General features: G+C 44.5%; 1 protein-coding gene across 5 annotated transcripts in view; it reads left to right on the top strand.

The window, feature by feature from the left end:
* The first annotated feature begins 999 nt into the window (after positions 1 to 999).
* The window catches only part of SLC15A2 (solute carrier family 15 member 2), a 59,721-nt gene continuing 40,895 nt past the window's right edge, over positions 1,000 to 19,825 (top strand). For 2 of the 5 annotated variants that reach the window (XM_064157239.1, XM_064157256.1), the window contains exons 1-3: positions 14,342 to 14,623; positions 17,877 to 17,964; positions 19,476 to 19,617. In XM_064157239.1, coding sequence (XP_064013309.1) covers positions 14,492 to 14,623; positions 17,877 to 17,964; positions 19,476 to 19,617 — 362 coding nt within the window. In that variant the 5' untranslated portion in view covers positions 14,342 to 14,491. Of the gene's footprint in view, positions 1,019 to 14,341; positions 14,624 to 15,516; positions 15,795 to 17,876; positions 17,965 to 19,475; positions 19,618 to 19,825 lie in introns of those variants that run through there. The other 3 variants (XM_064157274.1, XM_064157247.1, XM_064157265.1) reach the window with 3 other exon arrangements.

Here is a 19,825-nt window from a genome sequence, read left to right as displayed (position 1 = left end):
GAGATCTAGTGAGAAGCAAGCTCGCCACTTCCTCCCGCTGCTCCAACACCTTATTTCCCAGCAGTAATTAGTAGGGATGGATACCTGCTGCTGCTGGGATTGTTTAACTGCGGGGACAGTTTCAGGGCTGTCTCTGGAGGCTGTCTGCACAAGTAACATGCTTCTTAAGTTATGTGCCTATATTGATCCCCTGTCTGAACAATTTCCAGTGGTGTTTGCTCTGAACCCAAAGGTGTCTGCAATCAAACCCATAATGATATTCAGCGACAGCACTACTTTAAAAGGCTGCCTGTCCTGAAGCGTGCTATGTGTTTTAAATGTGATGGGCTACATGAGAGGACCTGAAACAGAGACATTTGAGAATGCGTGGGAACTTCTAATCCGTGAGTTTGAGCCCAGCCTTACTTTCTGACTTTGGTTTTGGAGCCCCTAATTCAAACACAGCATTTTCACCAGGCGTCTAAGCCTGGAGCAGACTCCGTGTCCCCTTTTTGGTTCAGAGGAGGCCAAAAGTCTTTAAAAATTAAATGCTATCAGATTTGTTTTGCCTCAAAATGAATTCTCCAGCAGGGTAAGAGTGACTGATCTTGTGAGATTTCCTAAGGGCAGAAATCTTGTGAGACTGTCCCCTACCTTGTTTTGAAATGGCCTCCTCTCTGCTTGGGTTGTCTTGAGTCCCCAGATCCCAGTCTCAGCCTAAACTAATCAGAAAGTTGCAGCCACTGCTTCAAGTCGTGGTTAAAACCTTTCATACTACTCTGTATCTTAAGGGTATTTCAAAACCAGAAGAAAGTGATCTGAGATGAGTTAATGAGGTTTGAGTCTTCACAAAGTAATTCTGGGATAATTAGTTTAACGAGATACATCTGTGAACCCATCTGATCTGTACTTGAATGGTAACAGTGAAAGGCAATTTAAAAGACAATATGTCTTACACATCTACTTGATCAGTGTTGCTGTGGGGCTTGGATTTGCTGGGTGTGCCTCAAGGGTGATGCTTCAACCTGATGTCGCAGAGGTTCGCAGCTGTTTCTCAGATTTGCAGCAGGAGTGCTGTTGTAGAGTGACTGCAACATGCAGAACTGCTTGCTTTATACCTGCTGCCTATTACCCTGTTGCCCTCGTGTTTGTATGTGCTGTGCTGCCCTTGAATGCAGATGCTGTGAATTGCTAGTAGACAGGGAATCCTGTAGTCTTTGATGGCGATTTTGGGCTTGTAAGTACAGCTGGGGTGTGTTTGAAGGGCCAGTTTGTGTCATAAAGGGGAGAAAATGCAGGTTGTAGGTTCCCATCTTGACAACTTCTCCTTGTTTAGTAGGAATGGAAAGGAAAGCTCTCTTGCTTCTGAGGAATGGAAGAGTTAATAGATTCTCCATCTTTATCATTCCTGCAGAACAATCACTGTATTAAAGATGCTTGCCTAGATATTACAGTCTAACAGTCTGCATGACTAACCCCTAAAAATCTGGTGGCTGGTAGATAAAAATCATTAAAGAACAGTTGTTTCATTTGAGATAGCAATAATTTCAGGACAGCTGTTAGGACAACAGCTCAGCTTTTTTCAGATAATGGCAAAGAAATTTCTTTTGTGTTAAGCAGCTCACTTTGCTTGCCCTACAAACTCCAGCTGAGTCTCCTGGAGGTCAGATTTTCTGGAGGTGAAAATCCAGTGTTGAATGTCTGATCAGGGCTACCAGTTCTGCTTGTGAGGCTGTAAGAAAAGGTAATGCGTGTGTTGAAAAGTAAAAGCAATGACTGAGTGATCATTTGAGAGTTGTTTCTGTGGCTGTTTTCCTGTACAACCTTGGGATAGTTGCTTTTTCTCCTTGTCCTCACATCGACTCAATTGCTGGACTAGTCTTAGAGCAGGTTGGAGAGAGCAGGAGATGTCAGACCTCCCATCTGCTTCTTCAGGCAGTTTGGACAGTCCCACAGCTGGCAGGGTTTCTCCTGGAGTCACTCGAGTCAACCAAAAGCTAAGGCAGCAAGGCACTGTGATCACTATCTTTATGCGAGCTGTTGCTTTGCTTCCAAGCAGCTGTAGCACCAAACTGTTCTTATGAGTCCCAGTGTCATGCTGGAGATGGAACTTGCGAGGACCATCCTGGAGGCACTGATTTTCCTTCAGAGCTTTTCTTTTAGAAGGCAAATAGTCCTTTGTCACTTTTTGCCAGCCTGGTGGCAAAGTTGCTTGGGCTGGCAGCCCTCAGTTTGGAGTCCGATGCTGATGCTATTGCCATGGGGACAGTTATTTGGTGAGGGAGTTACAAATAGACAGAAGGGCATCTCTCTATCTCTAATTTTCCTTGCCTGCCTGTTATTTAGTAAAATGACTGAGAGGAATTTACTGAAGTTATTTTTGTCTTTAATTCTTTGACTGCAGTAAAAGCCAATATTGGAGAAGTCACTGAATATAGAATTGGTTCTGTAATAATAATAATAACAACAACTTGTTTCCCTGCTTTGAAAATAAACATGGTCCTTAGTAAAAAGGTGTACCCGTTGCTGGCAGTCGATCAGCCAGGACAATTTGGGCTCTGGGTACTTGATTAGAATAAGGAAAATTGCCTTCCTGAATCAAGTGAGGATTCATTAACCTGATGAAATGGGGTTTGCTTATCTGCAGGGTTAAGACTCAAAATACAGCCTGGGCTGCATTAGATGAGGCCTCTTTCATGATGGCATAAAGACAGAAAGTAATAAAAACACCATCTGTCATGTCAATCAGTCAATCAGATCTAGTATAACAAAGGAGTTATTCCTCTGACTTTGCCATTATAAGATCGTCTGTTTGTTAACAATAGGAAGCATCAGAAATGCTGAAAACTGGTTTTATTCCCTCAAATTATTCCTAGCTGTCTTTATCTTGAAGAGAATTAATATTAATCTGAGTTAATATTAATTTGAGTTTATACAGCAGATAAGTATTTCTAGATGAGTACAATGTGAAGGCATTCTGTGGTGAATCTCTTTAGTCAGTTATTGTTGGAGGTAAAACTGAATGGGAGATGGAGAGAAAAGTGCCATGTACACTTTGCTTCTGAAAGTGAGTATTTCTATAAAAAAATCTTTGCAAGCTGATGAGCACTCAAAGGTTCTTTCAGGCCAATTGAATATATACCCCTTGAGTGGCCCTCTGCATCTTAAAGGACTTGCATGGCTAGATCTAGCTGGAGTTCTTGGAAAAGGTGACTGGGTTTTTTTGGCATGGATTTATTTAAGCTAATAAATGTTGGCATTAATGGATTTCTCTGTCAATGAGTACCAGTGTACTCTCCTCTGTTTACTGAGGGCTATACAGGAGCACTTGGAGACATCTAAAGGCTGAATGCCAAACAACAAAGACATGCCAGCTGTGGGCATGGCAGATGAAAGGGGCGATGGAAAGCCTATAGCAGCGTATTCCCAGCACTGCTGTTCATCAGCTGGGATGGGAACAGCATCTCCCCTCATCACACACCCCAGAGGAGGCTGCAGTGGATATAGCAACTGACCAGAATGGGCACATCATCATCTAGCAACTTTTCATGTAGCTGATATGTACATGTGCTACCTCTCAACCCATCTGCACCATTTCCATCTTTCTTTTGCAGCTTTTCCTGTTTGCCATCCAGACATCGCCTCCAGGGCAATAGGTTTAAGAGAGGAAGTGAGGGAACTAGCAAAGTCTCTGCTAGATCTGGGCATTTTGCTTTGCTCAGGCACAGATGGGATTGGCTGCTGGTAAGAATAAGTGTAAAGAGGGACCAGATCAATAGCTGGTAGCTACTGGAAGATACTTGAAATCCACAGAGGGTTTGTGTCCTTACAGTGTACAAGGAACCACATAGAAATAGCTTAGGAAAGCAGAAGGGCTGGAAGTGAGTGTAGTAGCCTGAAGAGTGAATGTGGTTTTGTTTGACTGAATTAAGCCTCCTGTTGTATAGGACTTGAGCTCTGAGGCTCTGTCCGTGATCACTCAAAATGCATGGGACTGGCTCTGCTCTTGGTGAAGTTGGCAAAGCTCTGGTGGCCTGCAGGTACAGTAAGAGTGACACATACCATTGCCTGCTGCTTGGGCCTGTGCTGTAGCCCTGCATGTTCAGAACTGCTCCATAGCTTCTGTAATGTCACAAGCTGAATAACACCAGACATGTTTTTTTGTGTGCCCCTGGCAAAGCATTTCTGGGTTCTACAGGCAACTGACCTGGCAGGGTGCCAGCCCATTCCCAGGTGACACACCCTTAATCCACCCTTAATCGGAATCGGCCTTGCTCCGTGGGCAGAGATCACTGCTGTTCGCCAAAGGGAAGCATGCAGAGGGCAGGTATGTGGTGCTGGGCTTGACTCCTGTGTGATAGGCACAAGCCCATGCAAGATCTCAGAAGGAAGGAGACAGTCTGAGGACAGTAGAGAAAGTTTCGAGCACAGCCAGAAGATGTGTTCCAGATAAGCTACTGAAACAGGAGAGGTTATTTCTGGGGAAAAAGGCATCCTGAGCAGAGGGAAGTGAACATGTGCTTAGGGGTGGCATCTGGGAAAGGCTGAGCATCCCTGGTCCTACTGATGTCAGGTGGATCAGATGCTGCTCAACTCATAGGAAGAGCAGATCTCTTTGGGGGAGTTAGCCTAAAGAGCAGGAGGAACAGATGAATTCTTTCTCCTACATGAGTATAACCTTTCTCCCTGCCAAACTCAGAAGGGATTTGCCCCAAGTGCCGAGAGCAGACTGCCCAGGATGACCAAGACAAAACAAATTGTGCTACAAAGTTTCAGGGTCTCTGGAGACCCAAAAGCTCTGTGTGTAGATCAACATCATATATATATATATATATATATATATATATATATATATATGTATTTTAAAAGTCTAATTTTCTCCTCTGGGACCTGATGAAGGGAAAACCCACATGGCTGTGCTTCCCACTGGAGCTGATGAGAGCTACTCACATTCACCATGTTAGTGAATTGATCCCCATGGCCACTGTGGGGGGAGGCTGAAAGGAATGGATGGCACTGTAAGCTTGTTATGAAAATGCAGGGAACCAGAGTTAATGAAACTTGGATGAGCCCCTGATCTGCCTGGCCCTTGGTGTGAGGGGAGATGGCCAGGGAGGATCTGATTGACATCACAGTGAAAATGACAGTCCCTAGAATGCAGATGGTTGCATCATCTGGCTGTGCTTGCATCTGGGAGAGGTCACTGTTGAGAGCTGAGATCTCTGGATTAGATATGCAAGTTCTTTTTATCAGAACAGAGGTATTTTGGGGATTTACATGTTCTCTGTCCCTGCTGGCTTGCCCTGATGAAATACTGATTACACAATTGCAATCTAGCTTAAGATGCAGTCAAAAACTCAGCTGTGTGCTGGGATATGGCAAAAATGCGCTCTCTGTGATGGCAGAGATTTGGAATTATGCAGTGCATTGTGTCTTCTGCCACAGAGAAGCTTGCAAAGAATAAAATAATCAGAATGTGTGTTCCTGGAAAAAAATGGGAGCTGAAATTAATGCCTTTTCTAAGATTCTCCTCGGCCTGCAGCTGGATTAATAAAATAAACCATTTGCCCCAGATGTACAGGAGCTTATCACTGCCTGACTCTCATTTTATGCCAGTGGAGTTAAGGTTAGGAAACTTGAAGTATGTGCTCAAGGTGCCTGACAGTAGTCAGAACTGAACCCCAGGGTCCTGCTGCCACATCCTGTAGCTGGCTGTGAGGAAATAGGATTGTTACAGGATTCCTGCTTTCTTCTTAACCAGCTGCAACTTGCTGAAGAAGAGACCAACAGTGAACAAAAGTAGCTTTTTACTCCACAGCTGGATGGGAGAGGGTATAGAACTCACCACCAAAAAAGGAGTTACTGGCCAGTCAAGGATTCAGTGCAAAAAGAGAAGTTCTCAAGGCAGTATCTGTCCTAGAGGCTGGAAGCAAGCCTGGAGAGGAGGGCAATGCACTCAAGGGATGACTGGAACACTGCATGAGACTGTCTTCAGCATTCCTTCAGATCCAGGGCTGCTGCAAGCTGTGGTGTCTTCTGGAGCTGAGCTATACCTCAGAGCCTGTGGCAGAAAGCAGCAGTAGCTGTTTTTCCTTTGCTGTGATAATACTACAGGCAGGGCAGCTTAACGGATAGACTGCTGGGCTGACATGCAAGAGGTTTCAGTGGCATCAGCCTTCACCAGGATGGCTTTTCCCTCCTTTACTCATCTCTGAAATGGAGATACTGATATCCACTCACTGAAATGGCCCAAGACCTGCTGCTGAAAGGCATTCTGTAAGATCCCACTTCTGGTGCCGCCAGGGAGGAAATGTTCTCGGAACATCATATGGTCTTCAAGTGCTTTTCCTAAGGCCTTCCTTCACCCATCTTTCTTCCAGCTTCAGGGACCTCCCACCTTCTCACTCCATGAAAGGGAGAACCCAGCCTCAACTCCAGGCAAGTAGATTGGGTAAACATTCAGGTTTTTCTGTTTCCAGGCTCTCAGATGTTTTGAACAGAGAGGCTGAGTTCTGCCTGAATCAGACAGCTGTGGCACTGGGTGTCAGAGAGACTAGTGCACCTTGTTTGTTAGGGGCATAAAAAGGCCTTCAGAGTTGATGTGTCACTTGCACCCTTGCAAGTCAAACAGTGCTGACTAGTGTGATAGAAATGGAGCTCGCTCTCCCTTTTACACCTACCTCATCGAGGCTGGTGAGAGGCCTTGAGCACAGCCCTACGGGGAGAGGCTGAGGGAGCTGGGAGTGTTTAGCCTGGAGAAGAGGAGGCTCAGGGGTGACCTTATTGCTGTCTACAACTACCTGAGGGGAGGTTGTGGCCAGGAGGAGGTTGCTCTCTTCTCTCAGGTGGCCAGCACCAGAATGAGAGGACACAGCCTCAGGCTGCACCAGGGGAGATTTAGGCTGGAGGTGAGGAGAAAGTTCTTCCCTGAGAGAGTCATTGGACATTGGAATGGGCTGCCCGGGGAGGTGGTGGAGTCGCCATCCCTGGGGCTGTTCAAGGCAGGATTGGATGTGGCACTTGGTGCCATGGTCTAGCCTTGAGCTCTGTGGTAAAGGGTTGGACTTGATGATCTATGAGGTCTCTTCCAACCTTGGTGATACTGTGATACTGTGGTACTGTGATCTCCCCCCTTCTGGATTGGTGGTTTTGTTTTTTCAGTGTTATTTGTGTTGCTGGTTCTACATTCATTTGCCAACAGCAAAACTATCTGTTGTTTTAACTAGGGTCTCACTTCTAAGAACTGTGCAGCATTCATAAAATGCTTTAAATCGTAGGATGGAAGTCACTGTGAAGGAGATACAAAGGCTAAGCAATAAGGGCAGAACATAGAAGCATCCCAGGGAATGGACACGTTCCCAGGGATCCAGATTGCCTAGGGCACCAAGATGTCCATTTTCTCTGTGTCCTGAACTTACTGAAACTAGTGCTACCAGTCAGCTCTGGGTCAGATTACAGTACCTTATCGTATAGCATTAAGTACAACTTAGAACTGGAGGGGAAAATAGCTAGAAAGGAATTCAAAAGGTCACTTAAACTGTCTTCTTACTGACAGACTGAATAGCTAAGTTACTCGCTGATTTTTCTCTACAATATACAGCTTCCTTGATATCCACTTACTGTTAGGCAGCTCTTTGTTCTGAAAGAGCACAAGTCTTATTCTGGAGCTGACTTCCAATATTTGGCAGTGGTTTTGTGGTACTCCCATCATGAGACTCTAGAAGGTAATTTAAATTTGTGCTTGTATTTTGGTTATGCTGAGTTTTCTGCATTTCTTGCCTCAGCTGATCAGCTCCATCTTTCCCTCTGTTTTGCCTGGGCATTCCCTCCAATGAAGAGAACAGTCTTGCTTTTTCCATGCCGTGGCAGTCTCTTTCAAAGTTCTTCAGGAAGGAAAGTCCTTTCCTGCTGTGCTTTATTCCTCCTAATCTTCCAGCAGAAGTCACAAGCATTACTAAGTAAAGCTTTTTATTCTTCCCAACAGCTATTCTCCCTCCAGCTTTTCTTCCCTATTGTATTGTCTGGCCTGCAGTGCTCATACTTCTTTTCTACTTGGTTTTCACAATGCTCACCCAGAGTCTCATACTGCTAGCTTTACCATGCTGTGCTTTGTACTTAGTCTGTGCTGCATCTTTTTGCAATACAACTAACACTCCTTGGATCCTGGCCATACATCCTACATTCTGGATTTAAATCCTTACCATCTATCTTTAATGTATCTTGTGTGAATAGAATTCTGTCTGTAGTTAAAGTTTTGCTTCAGTCCTCCTTCCATGAGGCACTTACAATTTACCATACTTTTTGGTTGTTGTTTGTGCTGTTCTTCCTTTCACTTCAGCTTTTGTATCTCTTGTTGCTCTGTCAAATGACTGAACACCTGTAGGAATTTATTCCTTGTTTCATTTTGGAATTTGATCTGTGATTTGCTTAGGCTGCTCACTGTTGTACATATAAATAGTATAACTGCATGTTTCTCTTCACTGTAGAGTCTGGATGTGTCTCCCCATTTCCCTAGTGCATCATTTCAGTCCTTCTATCCAATTCCACTGGACCAACTTTTGTTGGGCCAATAGAAGAGTTTGCCAGTAGCTACGTATCTGCTTGTAACCTTGACTGTATATTTTGTGTGTTTGGAGGTGATGATGAGAGATGCAGGGCTGTGAAGCAGGTGGAACTCAGATATCAGTGCAATTAAGAGGTGAAGAATGCAGGTGGCTTCAGGGCCATGACTTTTGCTGATGGAGACCCTGTTTTGCTTTGCAGCTGGCAGTACAAAATTTCACTGCAAGCCCTTTCTGTGTCTGCAGAAAATACCTGGGGTTTTCCCCTGAGGAAGAAATGCCTTAGAGCCTCTCTGAAAAAAAAAGTCACAGCAGTTTGGGGGAGGTTGTATGGAGAAAGCAGAAAGAAGTAAACAGCAGGAGAGCAGTAGAAAAAAATTGCTTCTTTTCCTTCAGGCAGCCCGTGGCTTTATGGTGAGAAGGGGTTTGGGAGGATGATATGTCAGTGTTAACGTCTGCATTCCTATGTGGCATGTGAAGAACCAGACACTGAAGCCAGTCCTGTCAAGAGGTGCTGAAACTCTGTGTCTTCTCACAACCTTAACTACTAGAGGATAAGTAATAAGGCCAGCTCTGTAGGTGGTGTACAGTGTTTGCATTTCTGGCCAGCTGTCAGTTTTGTCTAGTCACAAGTCCAGTCCCTTTTCATCCAGAAGTAGTAATTTTATTGAAAGGTAGTGTAGCTGCAGCACAAAGTGATGGATTGTGAACACTCATGAAAGATGCCATGCAGCCTATGTTAGAGACTGTAGTCAACGAGAAAGGCAGATTCCCTGTGACATCTGGGAGCTGAGCAGAGATGACTTCAGTTTCACTTCAGGATCAAAAATAAATGAAAGTTTAACTATTTTTTTTTGATGACCAAAGGACTGCTCTAGTGAAGTGAAACATTAACTACAGCGTGAGAGGGAGCCACGATTGCTTAACGAGGCTCATCTTGAGGCACAGCAGGTCTGGACTCATCCAATGTGCAGGAAGCAGCAGACATGGCAGAGGAGGATGGCAGGCTGCAGGCTGCAAAGGAAGCCCAGAATGGTGAGAGGATTTAAAATATATATTTGTTTGATAATCATAGAAGAAACTGAAGGCAAAAAAGGCACCAGGGAAGGACAAGAAGTTTCTCTGATTCTTACAGGTTAACTTGTGACCAGGTGGCAGACTCTTAAATACAGATTAGGCAGTTGATGTTGTTAATGGTATTAATCTTTACAACTTTGAGTCTGTAAGGGCGGGTGAGTAGAGCACAGATGCAGGTCTGAAGACTTCTAACATATTTTCCAGGTTGTTTAAGTGATTTGCTACGTAATTTTCCTAAATTACTTTGAAGTTTGAGAGAAGTCTGCAGGCAATGGATACCAGTCTTGATCTGTCTAAATCAGTTAAGCCATGGTCTTTCCTGTAATTAAAGAATTGGAGAAAATAAGCCAGAAGAGACCTGGAGAGGTTATCATGTTCATCCAGGGCCAGGTCATTAAGCTCAAAGTATTGCTGGCACACATTCATCTAGCATCTTATAACTTAACCTTGGAAAGAAAGAAAGAGGAGAGAAATGGAGATGTGGTAAAAGGGTTATAAAAATATGGCCAGTGTATATGAATTCAAAACAAGAATCATTATTAAGAGACCAGTGTGTGGCTGAGCTAAAAATCAAGAAGGGATTTTGCCACAAGATGAATGGAGATAAAAATGAAGAGATTAGTTGGGTATAAACAGATGAATGTGCACAGTACTACAGCAGGAAGCAGTGAGAATATGAGGATTCTAAAAGCAAAGGGAAAATGCAGATTGTCTTCCTGTGGATCTGGGAGCCAGAAAAAATTAAATTTATGAAATGAAAGTGATAGAAAAATGTATTCATGAGAACTTCTGGCTATGCAAGGCAGCTAAATATTACATTTAAGCATGAATCATCCTGCAGATTCCCCACTTGCATAAAGGATAATTCAGAAAAGAGAAAATTTTGCAGAAAGTAGTCCTTGCTTTTAGGCTTAGAAGTTGAAATCGTTTAGCACATGATTTTCATGGAAATTGAAGAGGCTACCTCATCCCTGTGTTTTCTCTAGGACAGCATCTGATATTTAGCCAGTGCTTAATGTGTTTTTATGTAACAGACACTAGAGATTGACGAAACCCTGCAGCCCCAGCCACGCTGTCTTTGTTCCAGCGCTCACCTCTCCTTGCAGAAAGGGAATTTGGCCAAAACCCAGCTCTGAATATTTTTTTCTTGAAAACAGCAAGTTATTTTTCTCATTCCGAATGAAAACGGGGAATAGGTGATCTCTGGGGATGCTTTTTCTGTCTGTAGGTAAGGGTAGTATTTGGTAGCATCTCTTTCATTCCAGAGCTGCAAAGTGGTTTCTCCCATTCAGCAACATCATTTTGAGTTCATACTCTGTTCTCCCTCAGGTTTGCTCCATCCTGGTTTTGGGCACAAACATAAGCAGTGCATTGGCTGTACTGATCTTCTCTTTGCTCATGGAAAAGATGAAAACCTGCATGTTTCATGTCCCCCCAGTCCAATATAAAATCATTTAAGGCTACTTTTAGAAGGATTTCCCAGTTGCCCACTATATATGTGGGTATTTCATTTGGACTTTCTCTTCATTGTGAGGCATTAGAGACACTAGGGTTAGGATACATCACATTGGCAGCTGCTCTGGCTGCTATACCACAGTCTGTTGCCAAAGAATAAATCAATTTGGTTTGAGAGCATTTTTTTTTCTAATCTGAAATGACTGTTTTGTAATCCTTTTTCTCTTTTTGGTGCTCTCTGACTATGAAGGAACACATCTATCTTCTCCTAACTTGCCTTTTTAAAGGCAATGGTGATGCTTGTCCTGCTTCTGCCCTTCAGAAGAGAAGTAATTCAATACTACTTTCAGCACTTGAAGGTGAACTTTTGCAGGCTCTAACGATTTGAGCATGTTTGTGGTATCCAAATATTCTTTAGGTGGTTTTTGTCTCATTTCACCGATATTCCTGCTGCTGCATTTTAGTGATGTTAGGTATCTTGTTGCAATTTAGGGTTTTTTAATGAAGACAGACAAAAGGACACAACTTTCCTGGCTTCTCTGGATGAGCTTTTGTTTGCTCGTTTTCTAGTTTAAATAACAGACTTTCATTTTCCTTCCTCTACCTCCAATATTGACAGCATTTCTAACACCTTTTCTTATTGCCTTTTGTGTCCCCCTGCTAGCTGTAATTCATTTTGTGCCTTTGCTTTGCAGCCTCTATTGCTCCATGCTTGATCTGTTTGTTTATACTTGTCTTCAGAAATGCCACCCTATTTCCAATCGTGGTACAATTCCTTCCTGATTTTCAGCCTGGCTGCACAGGTCTCCTTCTATTGAGTCTTAGTCTGAATTCATTTGTATCTGAGGTGCTTGTAGATTTATTCTCTTTAACTTGTTCTTGCTGTTTGCCATGAATTGCCATTTATTACCAGGTGTTTGAATTTCTTTTATCCCTTTCTGTCTCAGAAAATCTTCTGGCAGCTAACAGTCTAAACGTCTCTGCAGTGTATTTGACAAGTAGTATGTTAATCCCATCAACTGATAATGGTTCTGCATGCTTGTATTAAACAAACGAACAAACAAAAATCGTTTAGCTTATCTGACACACAGGGCTGTGTACACACTCAGGAAGTTTAGCTGTGGGATGCTGAAAATCTTAAGGCATCCCATTGCAGCAGCGTGGGGCCTCTGCACAAGGGATGATGAAATCTTTTCTCCCTTCCCTTTTGCATTTCTCCTTTAATAACTTTACTGCTGTGTTTGCTCTGCCCCCCTGTGTGTGGCAAATTACACAGATTTCTACCAGTTTTCTAGAGGTACTTGGGGCAGTAAGAGACACCACCAGAGGGCTCAGAAGTATTCCTGCTGCTTCTAGCACATGCTCAGACCTGCAGGACACTTATACTGTCCCCAGTGTTGGATATGGGTATGCTTTTGAGTCGCTCTTGCCCATGATATGGGCTTAAAACCCCACTGTTTGTCACACTACAAGTGACCCAGGTGAAAAGCAAAATTGCAAGTGTGTGCCAGTTGCTGGAAGCGTTGAAGGTAAGAACCTGTTTTGTGGTAATATGGGGGCAGTACCAAACTGATGCTTTGTGTGACAGTTTGGGTGTTCCCTGCCCCCCCTCCCACTTTAGAAGTTACCCAGACTAGTCTCAGCCGGCTCTGGGAATATAAATGAAGCTATTTATTTACAGCTAGCACAAATTACAAGCAGATATTTACAGTATATGCAATTATATACAGAAATATACCAGGTAAAAGGTGATACAGAAGCACAACTCCCCTCCCAGAAACCTGAGTCCCCAGGAGGGGCTCTCAACCACCCCTGCACCTTCCCCCTGCCCCTCTCAACCTTACCCCAGTCCTAAAGAAAAACAGAGGTTCAGCCAAGAGGTTAAGAAGCAAAGGTGAGTGGAAGGTGAGGTTAGGGAGATGCAGCTCAGTCAGAAGCCCAAAGGCAGAGTGAGTGAAAATGGCGAGAGTGTTATCTAATGTTTTCCTTTCTTCTTCAGCAAGACTCTGAGGGGAGTAGACATCACCATTGTTTTCCTTTCACAACCTATGATCTAGTTCTTCTCACCAAAACATTCTACCCTGCTTCCAACTAGCACACTTTGTCATTGCTATTGAAGAGAATAAGAAATGGGTAGACCTTTCCTTGCCTCATCTGAAGTCTGGGATTTGTGTTCAGGTGTCCAGTTATGCTTCCTATCTGCACTCTGTCACATCTGAGTCCCTCATCTAAATATTCTCCATGTCTTGTTAGCAATAAGTGATGCCAAATTAAGAACTTGTGGTGTGAGCAAAGACCTCTTTCCTTATTTGTCAACTGCAAACCTGGCTCCTGCAATACCCAAGCACTAGCAGCAACTTGCTGTTGTAACTAGGGTTGAGTTTGTGGAGATTCCTTGTACCAGCTGCAGATTCTGGGCACGATCTGTGTTTTTACTGATAAGGGATAGATATTTGAGCAAATTCTTTGAACATTTGCCTTTTAAAGAAGCCAAATGTAAGGAGAAGACAAGACCCCCGAACTGCACTGAGAATAATGTAAAGCCATAACCACTGAGTATGGTTTATGGGAAGGATGTGAATTTTACTCTATAGTTGAAACTGGCACTTGAATAATACTGAAGAACTCCTCTGTTCCTGTGGGAAGGGTGTGAAAAGAGGGACAACATGGTACTTTCATGGATCTGAGCCCACCTAGCTGCGGGAGTATCCACAGGCTTCCAGCACAACATAGGGTGCTTTGGCTATGGAAGGAGTCCTAACATGACCTTCTGGAGAACAGGAGGTCGAGGTAGAGCTGGGGCTGCATCTGGGTGCTGGCTGTGCCCTCTGGATTAAACTATCCCACAGGAAAAAGCAAGGTCATTACAGAGAATGAACCCTGGGTTACTTCACTCCTGAGACAGCAAGGAAATGATTTAACACAGTGCAGATTTCCGTGACATCCAGTGTCTGAAAGTGTGTCTTGATGAGTGTTTTAGTAGTTATGACTTGAGATGAATTTGTGGCTTTTTAGTGGAATGAGATCCCTGCAAAGTAAACCTGTGATTAACACATCAGCAGGGAGATGCACACACTGCTTCTGAATCTGCAGGCTGCAGGGGTATGTGGGACCTGAGATTTTTATTCAGCTCACATCTGTTCAGCATACAGTGCTGTGCTGGTGCACGTACAATAGCTGGGGGCATGCCAAACAAATAGGAGGTCTGTGCCACAAAGTGCCAAGAGCTCCAACCTGTGAAAGATTTAGACTGTGTTCTCTAACTCTTATGAACTCTGGAGCTCCCTTTCCTGGTTGCATCTCCCTCCCCTTTCTGCCCTGGCTGCACAAATGTGCTTAATTAGGGTTAAATCAAACTGAATCAAACTTCATGCCTGAGGTTGGAAATCTTCCCAGTCAACTCACCACAGCCTCATAGCATGGTGGGAGACAAGGCGAGAAGGGAGATGAACGCTTTTCACAGAAACGAATCCAAGGAAACTTTGTTCACTTTTATTTCTGCAGGAGATGATCCCCCCAAAGGAGATTTCCCTGTTCAGAAAAAATCCCCGGTGAGTGTTACAACTGGTTGCTTTTTCCCCCTGTTTTCTGCTCAGCTTGCTCTAAACATTGCAAGAACTCTCTGTTCTTTCCTCTGTTGTGCTCTGGCTGGAGACAAACACCCTTTCTTGCAGAGGGTTGAAATAAGCATTAACAACTCAAGGCAAAAATCCCTCCACTAACCTGATTAGGTTAAGAAAGTGCAGCTTAAAGGGAATAAATGAACTATCTGGATGTTTGGGGGAAAGGGTAAGAGTTTTGTTGCCTTTTTGCTGAACACTACTTTCCTTGTCAGAAAAGAGTTTGCTGAAATGTGGGAGGATGTTGTGGTTGGGAAGAAGGGAGCTGACCTGTACATTTGCTTAGTTGGATGAAGTCCACCACGGAAGGGTCTCCAGATGCTGCAAAGCAGAAGGAGGAACAGAGATTGAGGACAGGTCACTGCTGTGTGTTACAGAGCCCAGCTGTAGTGCCAGAGCCTCTAGTTTACATCTTCATCTCTGATTTATAGCCAGATTCAGGTGAATATTTGTTGCCTTGCAATTTTGATGTTTGTGCAGGTTTTCAGGCTAATACAGGTTGAATGTTTGACCCCTAAAATCTGTACTTGATATTGACTTCAGGGAGAACAGGACTTGTACTGCAATCGGCTTTGACTTGCAAGGCAGTATGGTGATACTTGCTCTGAAAGCTGGAAGCTGTGTCGTTAGCAAACCAACAAGTTTGAAGTACTGTGCACACATTAACTATTGGATAACCAGAGTCTTGGATATCTTTGTTCTGTTTGTCAAGGAGGGGAGGTGAAAATAAACATTTCCAGTAGCGGCCACTTTAAATGATATCTCTTTTTCCCAAAGTCACAGACTATCAACTTCCACAGTAGCTTTAAGAGCTCCATAATCCTGCAGGCTTACAGTGGTAGTTAAGCACAGCAGACTATCTGTATGCTTGTGAATCCAGACTTAGCCTCTTTGCTTTTGCTGGGGCTCCGCTGAGCAAGGTCCTCCTCTGCAAAAGCAAGTAAACTGCATCTGACCCTCTGCATGGATGAAAGCTGCCCAATTTTGGATGTCCAGGCAGGCCACAGGCAGGTCAGTGATACAGTGGAGAGAATGCATGAGGGTTTCTTCGTGTGCTGATGCCGTCTCATGACATACAAGCCAGATGGAAGTACCCATGCTTGTAAGTCCTTGCTTGGTGTTTGTAAGCACTTACAGGGTCTTGGCTTAAGCATCTGGGGGTAGGTGTTTATCTGGGGAGTCACAGCTTCCTGCTCACCCCTGCTCCATGTATAGGAGGTGCCCTTTCCCAGGGCAGGGGTGACTGAAATGGGTCACTGCCAGGTTTTCTGTGACTGCAGGTTGCAGTGTAGCAGTGTGATACCTTATAGCACTGCAGCTAAATCCAGCATCAGGTGCTGAGGGGTGTGCTCAGGCAGCAGGATTCCCACACCTGGCAGTCTGAGTTTGAACATGCTCTGCAACTCCATCAAATGTTATTAAATCTCATGAGTACTGATAGCTAGGTCTGTTGAAAGAGAGGAAGAAAAATATCCCTGTTATACGATTTTACTTCCAAGTTCAGAAAATGCCTCCAAGGACCCACAGGAAACATAATTTGCCTCTTATGGCTTTTCTTCTCTATTATGAAAAAAATGTTGGAGAAAGGCATTCTATGTGTGCGTGTCCCTGTGCATTTACAACCCATGTCATCATTTTTAGGCTACCCTAAAAGCAGTAGTCCCCAGTGTGGTTGCCAAGGGAGTCCTTACAAGCCATATGCTAAGCATGATGGTTTCAGAGTGAATAATAAATGAAATGGATTATTATTTCAGTAAAGCAAAGCCCCCAAAAGTTTCTTAATGAAAAGGTGGCCCATATATAGTGAGGCATATATACATTAAAATGGAGCAATGCCTTTAGAGATGCTGGGTTAAGTAATAGAAAGGCAGTTTTGGTTGTTTGGTGAGGGGTTGTTAGTTTGTTGATTTTATTTATTTATTTTATTTTGGACAGCCAGGCTCCTTTTTTTTTTGCTGTTCTATAATGTTGAGCAGAACTAACATCATTAAGCTGGACTCAGTTCTGAATTTGATGCCATTCCTTTGAGAATCCAAATAAGCTCAGGTCTCCTGGTGGGTGAGATAAACCCGAATGAACACATCTATCTTGGTATCTGTATTTGCATTTGGAACTCTGGGAAGAAACACAGGAATTTGTTATTTCTGACACGAGGCACAGAAATGCATGGGAAGAGTTCACTGCCCCACGCCATGGCTGTTTAAAACCATATATATAAATGCAGCTGTTAATATCACACTCCCCCCATCCCTCACCAAGTGCATGGCTGGCCCCTCTCTCCCACTACTTGGCAGAGGCTGAGTAGTGCTATGCAAACCTGCTTTCTGTCTTGTGAGGCAGTGGAGCTCCACTGGAAGCAGCTGGAAGCTGCTTAGCTCAGACCACAGTGGGGTAGCAAGAGGCCCACATAAGGTCACGCCAAAGCTCATCTGTTTCTATACCTTGTGTTTCATTCAGAAACTACTGATTTGTAGCTGGAGTAAAGTATTATTCAGGGAAAGAGTGTCCACACTTAAACAGGTTTGACAGTGCCATTGCTGGTTTGTTTAGTTTTGATTAATAATTTGAATTATCCATAGTTATGCCAGCATTTCTGGAATGGGAAATGGATGCTGTGCCTGAGGGAGCTCAGGGCACAGGGCTGGTGCTCCACTTCAGTGAACGCAGTGACACAGTTCTTTGCAAGTGAGGTGCAGGGATTGAGGGCAGTTGCCGCACAGGAGGGAGCAGATCACATGGAAGCAGACAGCAGCTCTCTGGAGGCCCCCAGCTGCTGTAGCAAGCCCTAGCGCTAAGAGAAGAAGCAGTTTTGGAGCAGGGTGGTAGCATTTTGCGGAGCATATAAGAGAAGGCATCCAAAGGTGTTTTTGTACTGCATCAAAAGGTCGTAGGGCACTTCTACTGGAGTTCCTGGGTCTGCAAGCATGGAGGGCTGCTGACAACCCACAAATCCCCATGACAGTTCCTACTGGGCCTGTGTGTCCAGGCTGTTTCACTGGGGACCCTTAAGTAAGAAAGGTGTGGGATCTCCTCCATCCTTTGAGTCTGACCCACAGGCCAGTCAAGCAGCAGTGGGTTCCTGGATTTTGCACTGGACTTCTCTCTGCTGTCCAGGCACTGGGAGGATGTGTTGCTGTGGTGAAGGCTTTCCCAGAGCTGATACATTCCTGTTGGTCTCCTGCAGAAACTCTGTGGCTCCAACTACCCCATAAGCATTGCCTTTATCGTGGTGAACGAATTCTGTGAGCGTTTCTCCTACTATGGCATGAGAGGTACGTGGCCTGTGTCTGGGAGATGACTTTCCCATCGTTGGGCTTCTATACACACTGGTCTGGTGTTCCAGAGCTGTGCTGTATGTGGTCTCAGCTACCTTTCAAAATAAATTAGCATCTTGGGTCGAAGCTGTGAACACTGTGCCCTAACACTGATGCTGTACTTGCTCTGAACAGAAGCTGGGAGTAGAGAACTCCAAATATATCTTCTAGTTTAAATTTGCATATGGTTCTCTGTATCAGACCTGGTTTCCTAGTGTGTGGCTTCTTTTGTAGCTATGCACAAGTGGTATGTTTGGGAATTGAATCATACAGACACCTAATTTGCCAGGAGAAAATGTGCATTAACAGAACTACTGGTTACAGTAAGATAAGCTGCAAAATATTTTCTCCACCTGAACATAAGTGTTTATGAGCAAAGAACACAGAGAGTCTGCTCAGCAAGTTTGCTGATGACACCAAGCTGGGAGGCTTGGCTGACACAGCTGAAGGCTGTGCCACCATCCAGAGAGACATGGACAGACTGAGAGCTGGGCACAGAGGAACCAGATGAAATTCAACAAGGACAAGTGCAGAGTCCTGCACCTGGGGTGGAATAACGAATTCCACCAGTACAGGCTGGGAGGTGATCTGCTGGAAAGCAGTACTGTGGAGAGGGACCTGGGGGTCCTGGTGGATAAAAGTTAACTATGGCACAGCAGTGTGCCCTTGTGGCCAAGAAGGCCAATGGGATCCTGGGGTGCATTAGGAAGAGTGTGTCCAGCAGATCAAGGGAGGTTCTCCTCCCCCTCTATTCTGCCCTGCTGAGACCTCATCTTGAATCCTGTGTTCAGTTTTGGGCTCCCCCAGTTTAAGAGGGTCAGGGATCTGCTGGAGCGGGTCCAGCAGAGGGTTAGGAGGATGATTAGGGGACTGGAGGGCATGGCTTATGAGGAGAGGCTGAGGGACCTGGGGCTTTTTAGTCTGGAGAAGAGAAGACTTAGAGGGGATTTGATAAATGTTTGTAAGTATCTGAAGGCTGGCCAGGAGGGAGGGACAGGCTCTGCTCACTTGCTCCCTGTGATAGGACAAGAAGCAATGGATGTAAATTGCAGCAAAAGAGGTTCTGCCTCAATACAAGGGGGGAATTTCTTTACTGTAAGGGTCACAGAGCACTGAAATAGGCTTCCCAGAGAGGTTGTGGGGTCACCTTCTGAGGAGACTTTCAAGGCCTGTCTGGATGTGTTCCTCTGTGATGTGTGTTAGATAGTATTGTCCTGCTCTGGCAGGGGGGTTAGACTCAATGATCTCCTTGGATCCCTTCCAACCCCTAACATCCTGTGATTCTGTGAACTTCTGATACTCTATATATCATTTTAGCTTTTCCTATGTTGAAGATTGTGAGGAACAGATCTTTTCACCACAGCATTCATAGCTGCTGTGCAAATCAGTGATTTTCTTGCTGCCACAATCCTGCTTACCTGCACGGATACACATTAATTATCTGATGTGATTTGTTTGTTTCCTTCTAGCTGTCCTGACACTATATTTTTTAAGCTTCTTCCACTGGGATGAGAATCTCTCCACTGCTGTGTACCATGCCTTTTCTGCGCTGTGTTATTTCACACCTGTCATTGGAGCCATTATGGCAGACTCCTGGCTGGGCAAATACAAGTAAGTGAAGAGATCTGTCTAATTCAGCCAGTGTACATCTACACCATACAGCCTGTGCAAAGGCAGTGCTCTGTGTGCTCCCAGTTTTGAGCTAGCTCAGTGCAGCAAAGCTGTGCTTGCCAAGGTCAGCTCCTCTCTGTTAATGGATGAACAGCTGATCTGTGTGCTCATGCTGTTCTGTGCTCGTCTTTCACCCAAGGGCCAATGC

The sequence above is a fragment of the Pogoniulus pusillus genome, chromosome 2 (genome assembly GCF_015220805.1).
Source record: "Pogoniulus pusillus isolate bPogPus1 chromosome 2, bPogPus1.pri, whole genome shotgun sequence".
In the NCBI taxonomy this organism is placed as follows: Eukaryota; Metazoa; Chordata; class Aves; order Piciformes; family Lybiidae; genus Pogoniulus; species Pogoniulus pusillus.
This window is presented reverse-complemented; position numbering and strand designations above follow the sequence as displayed.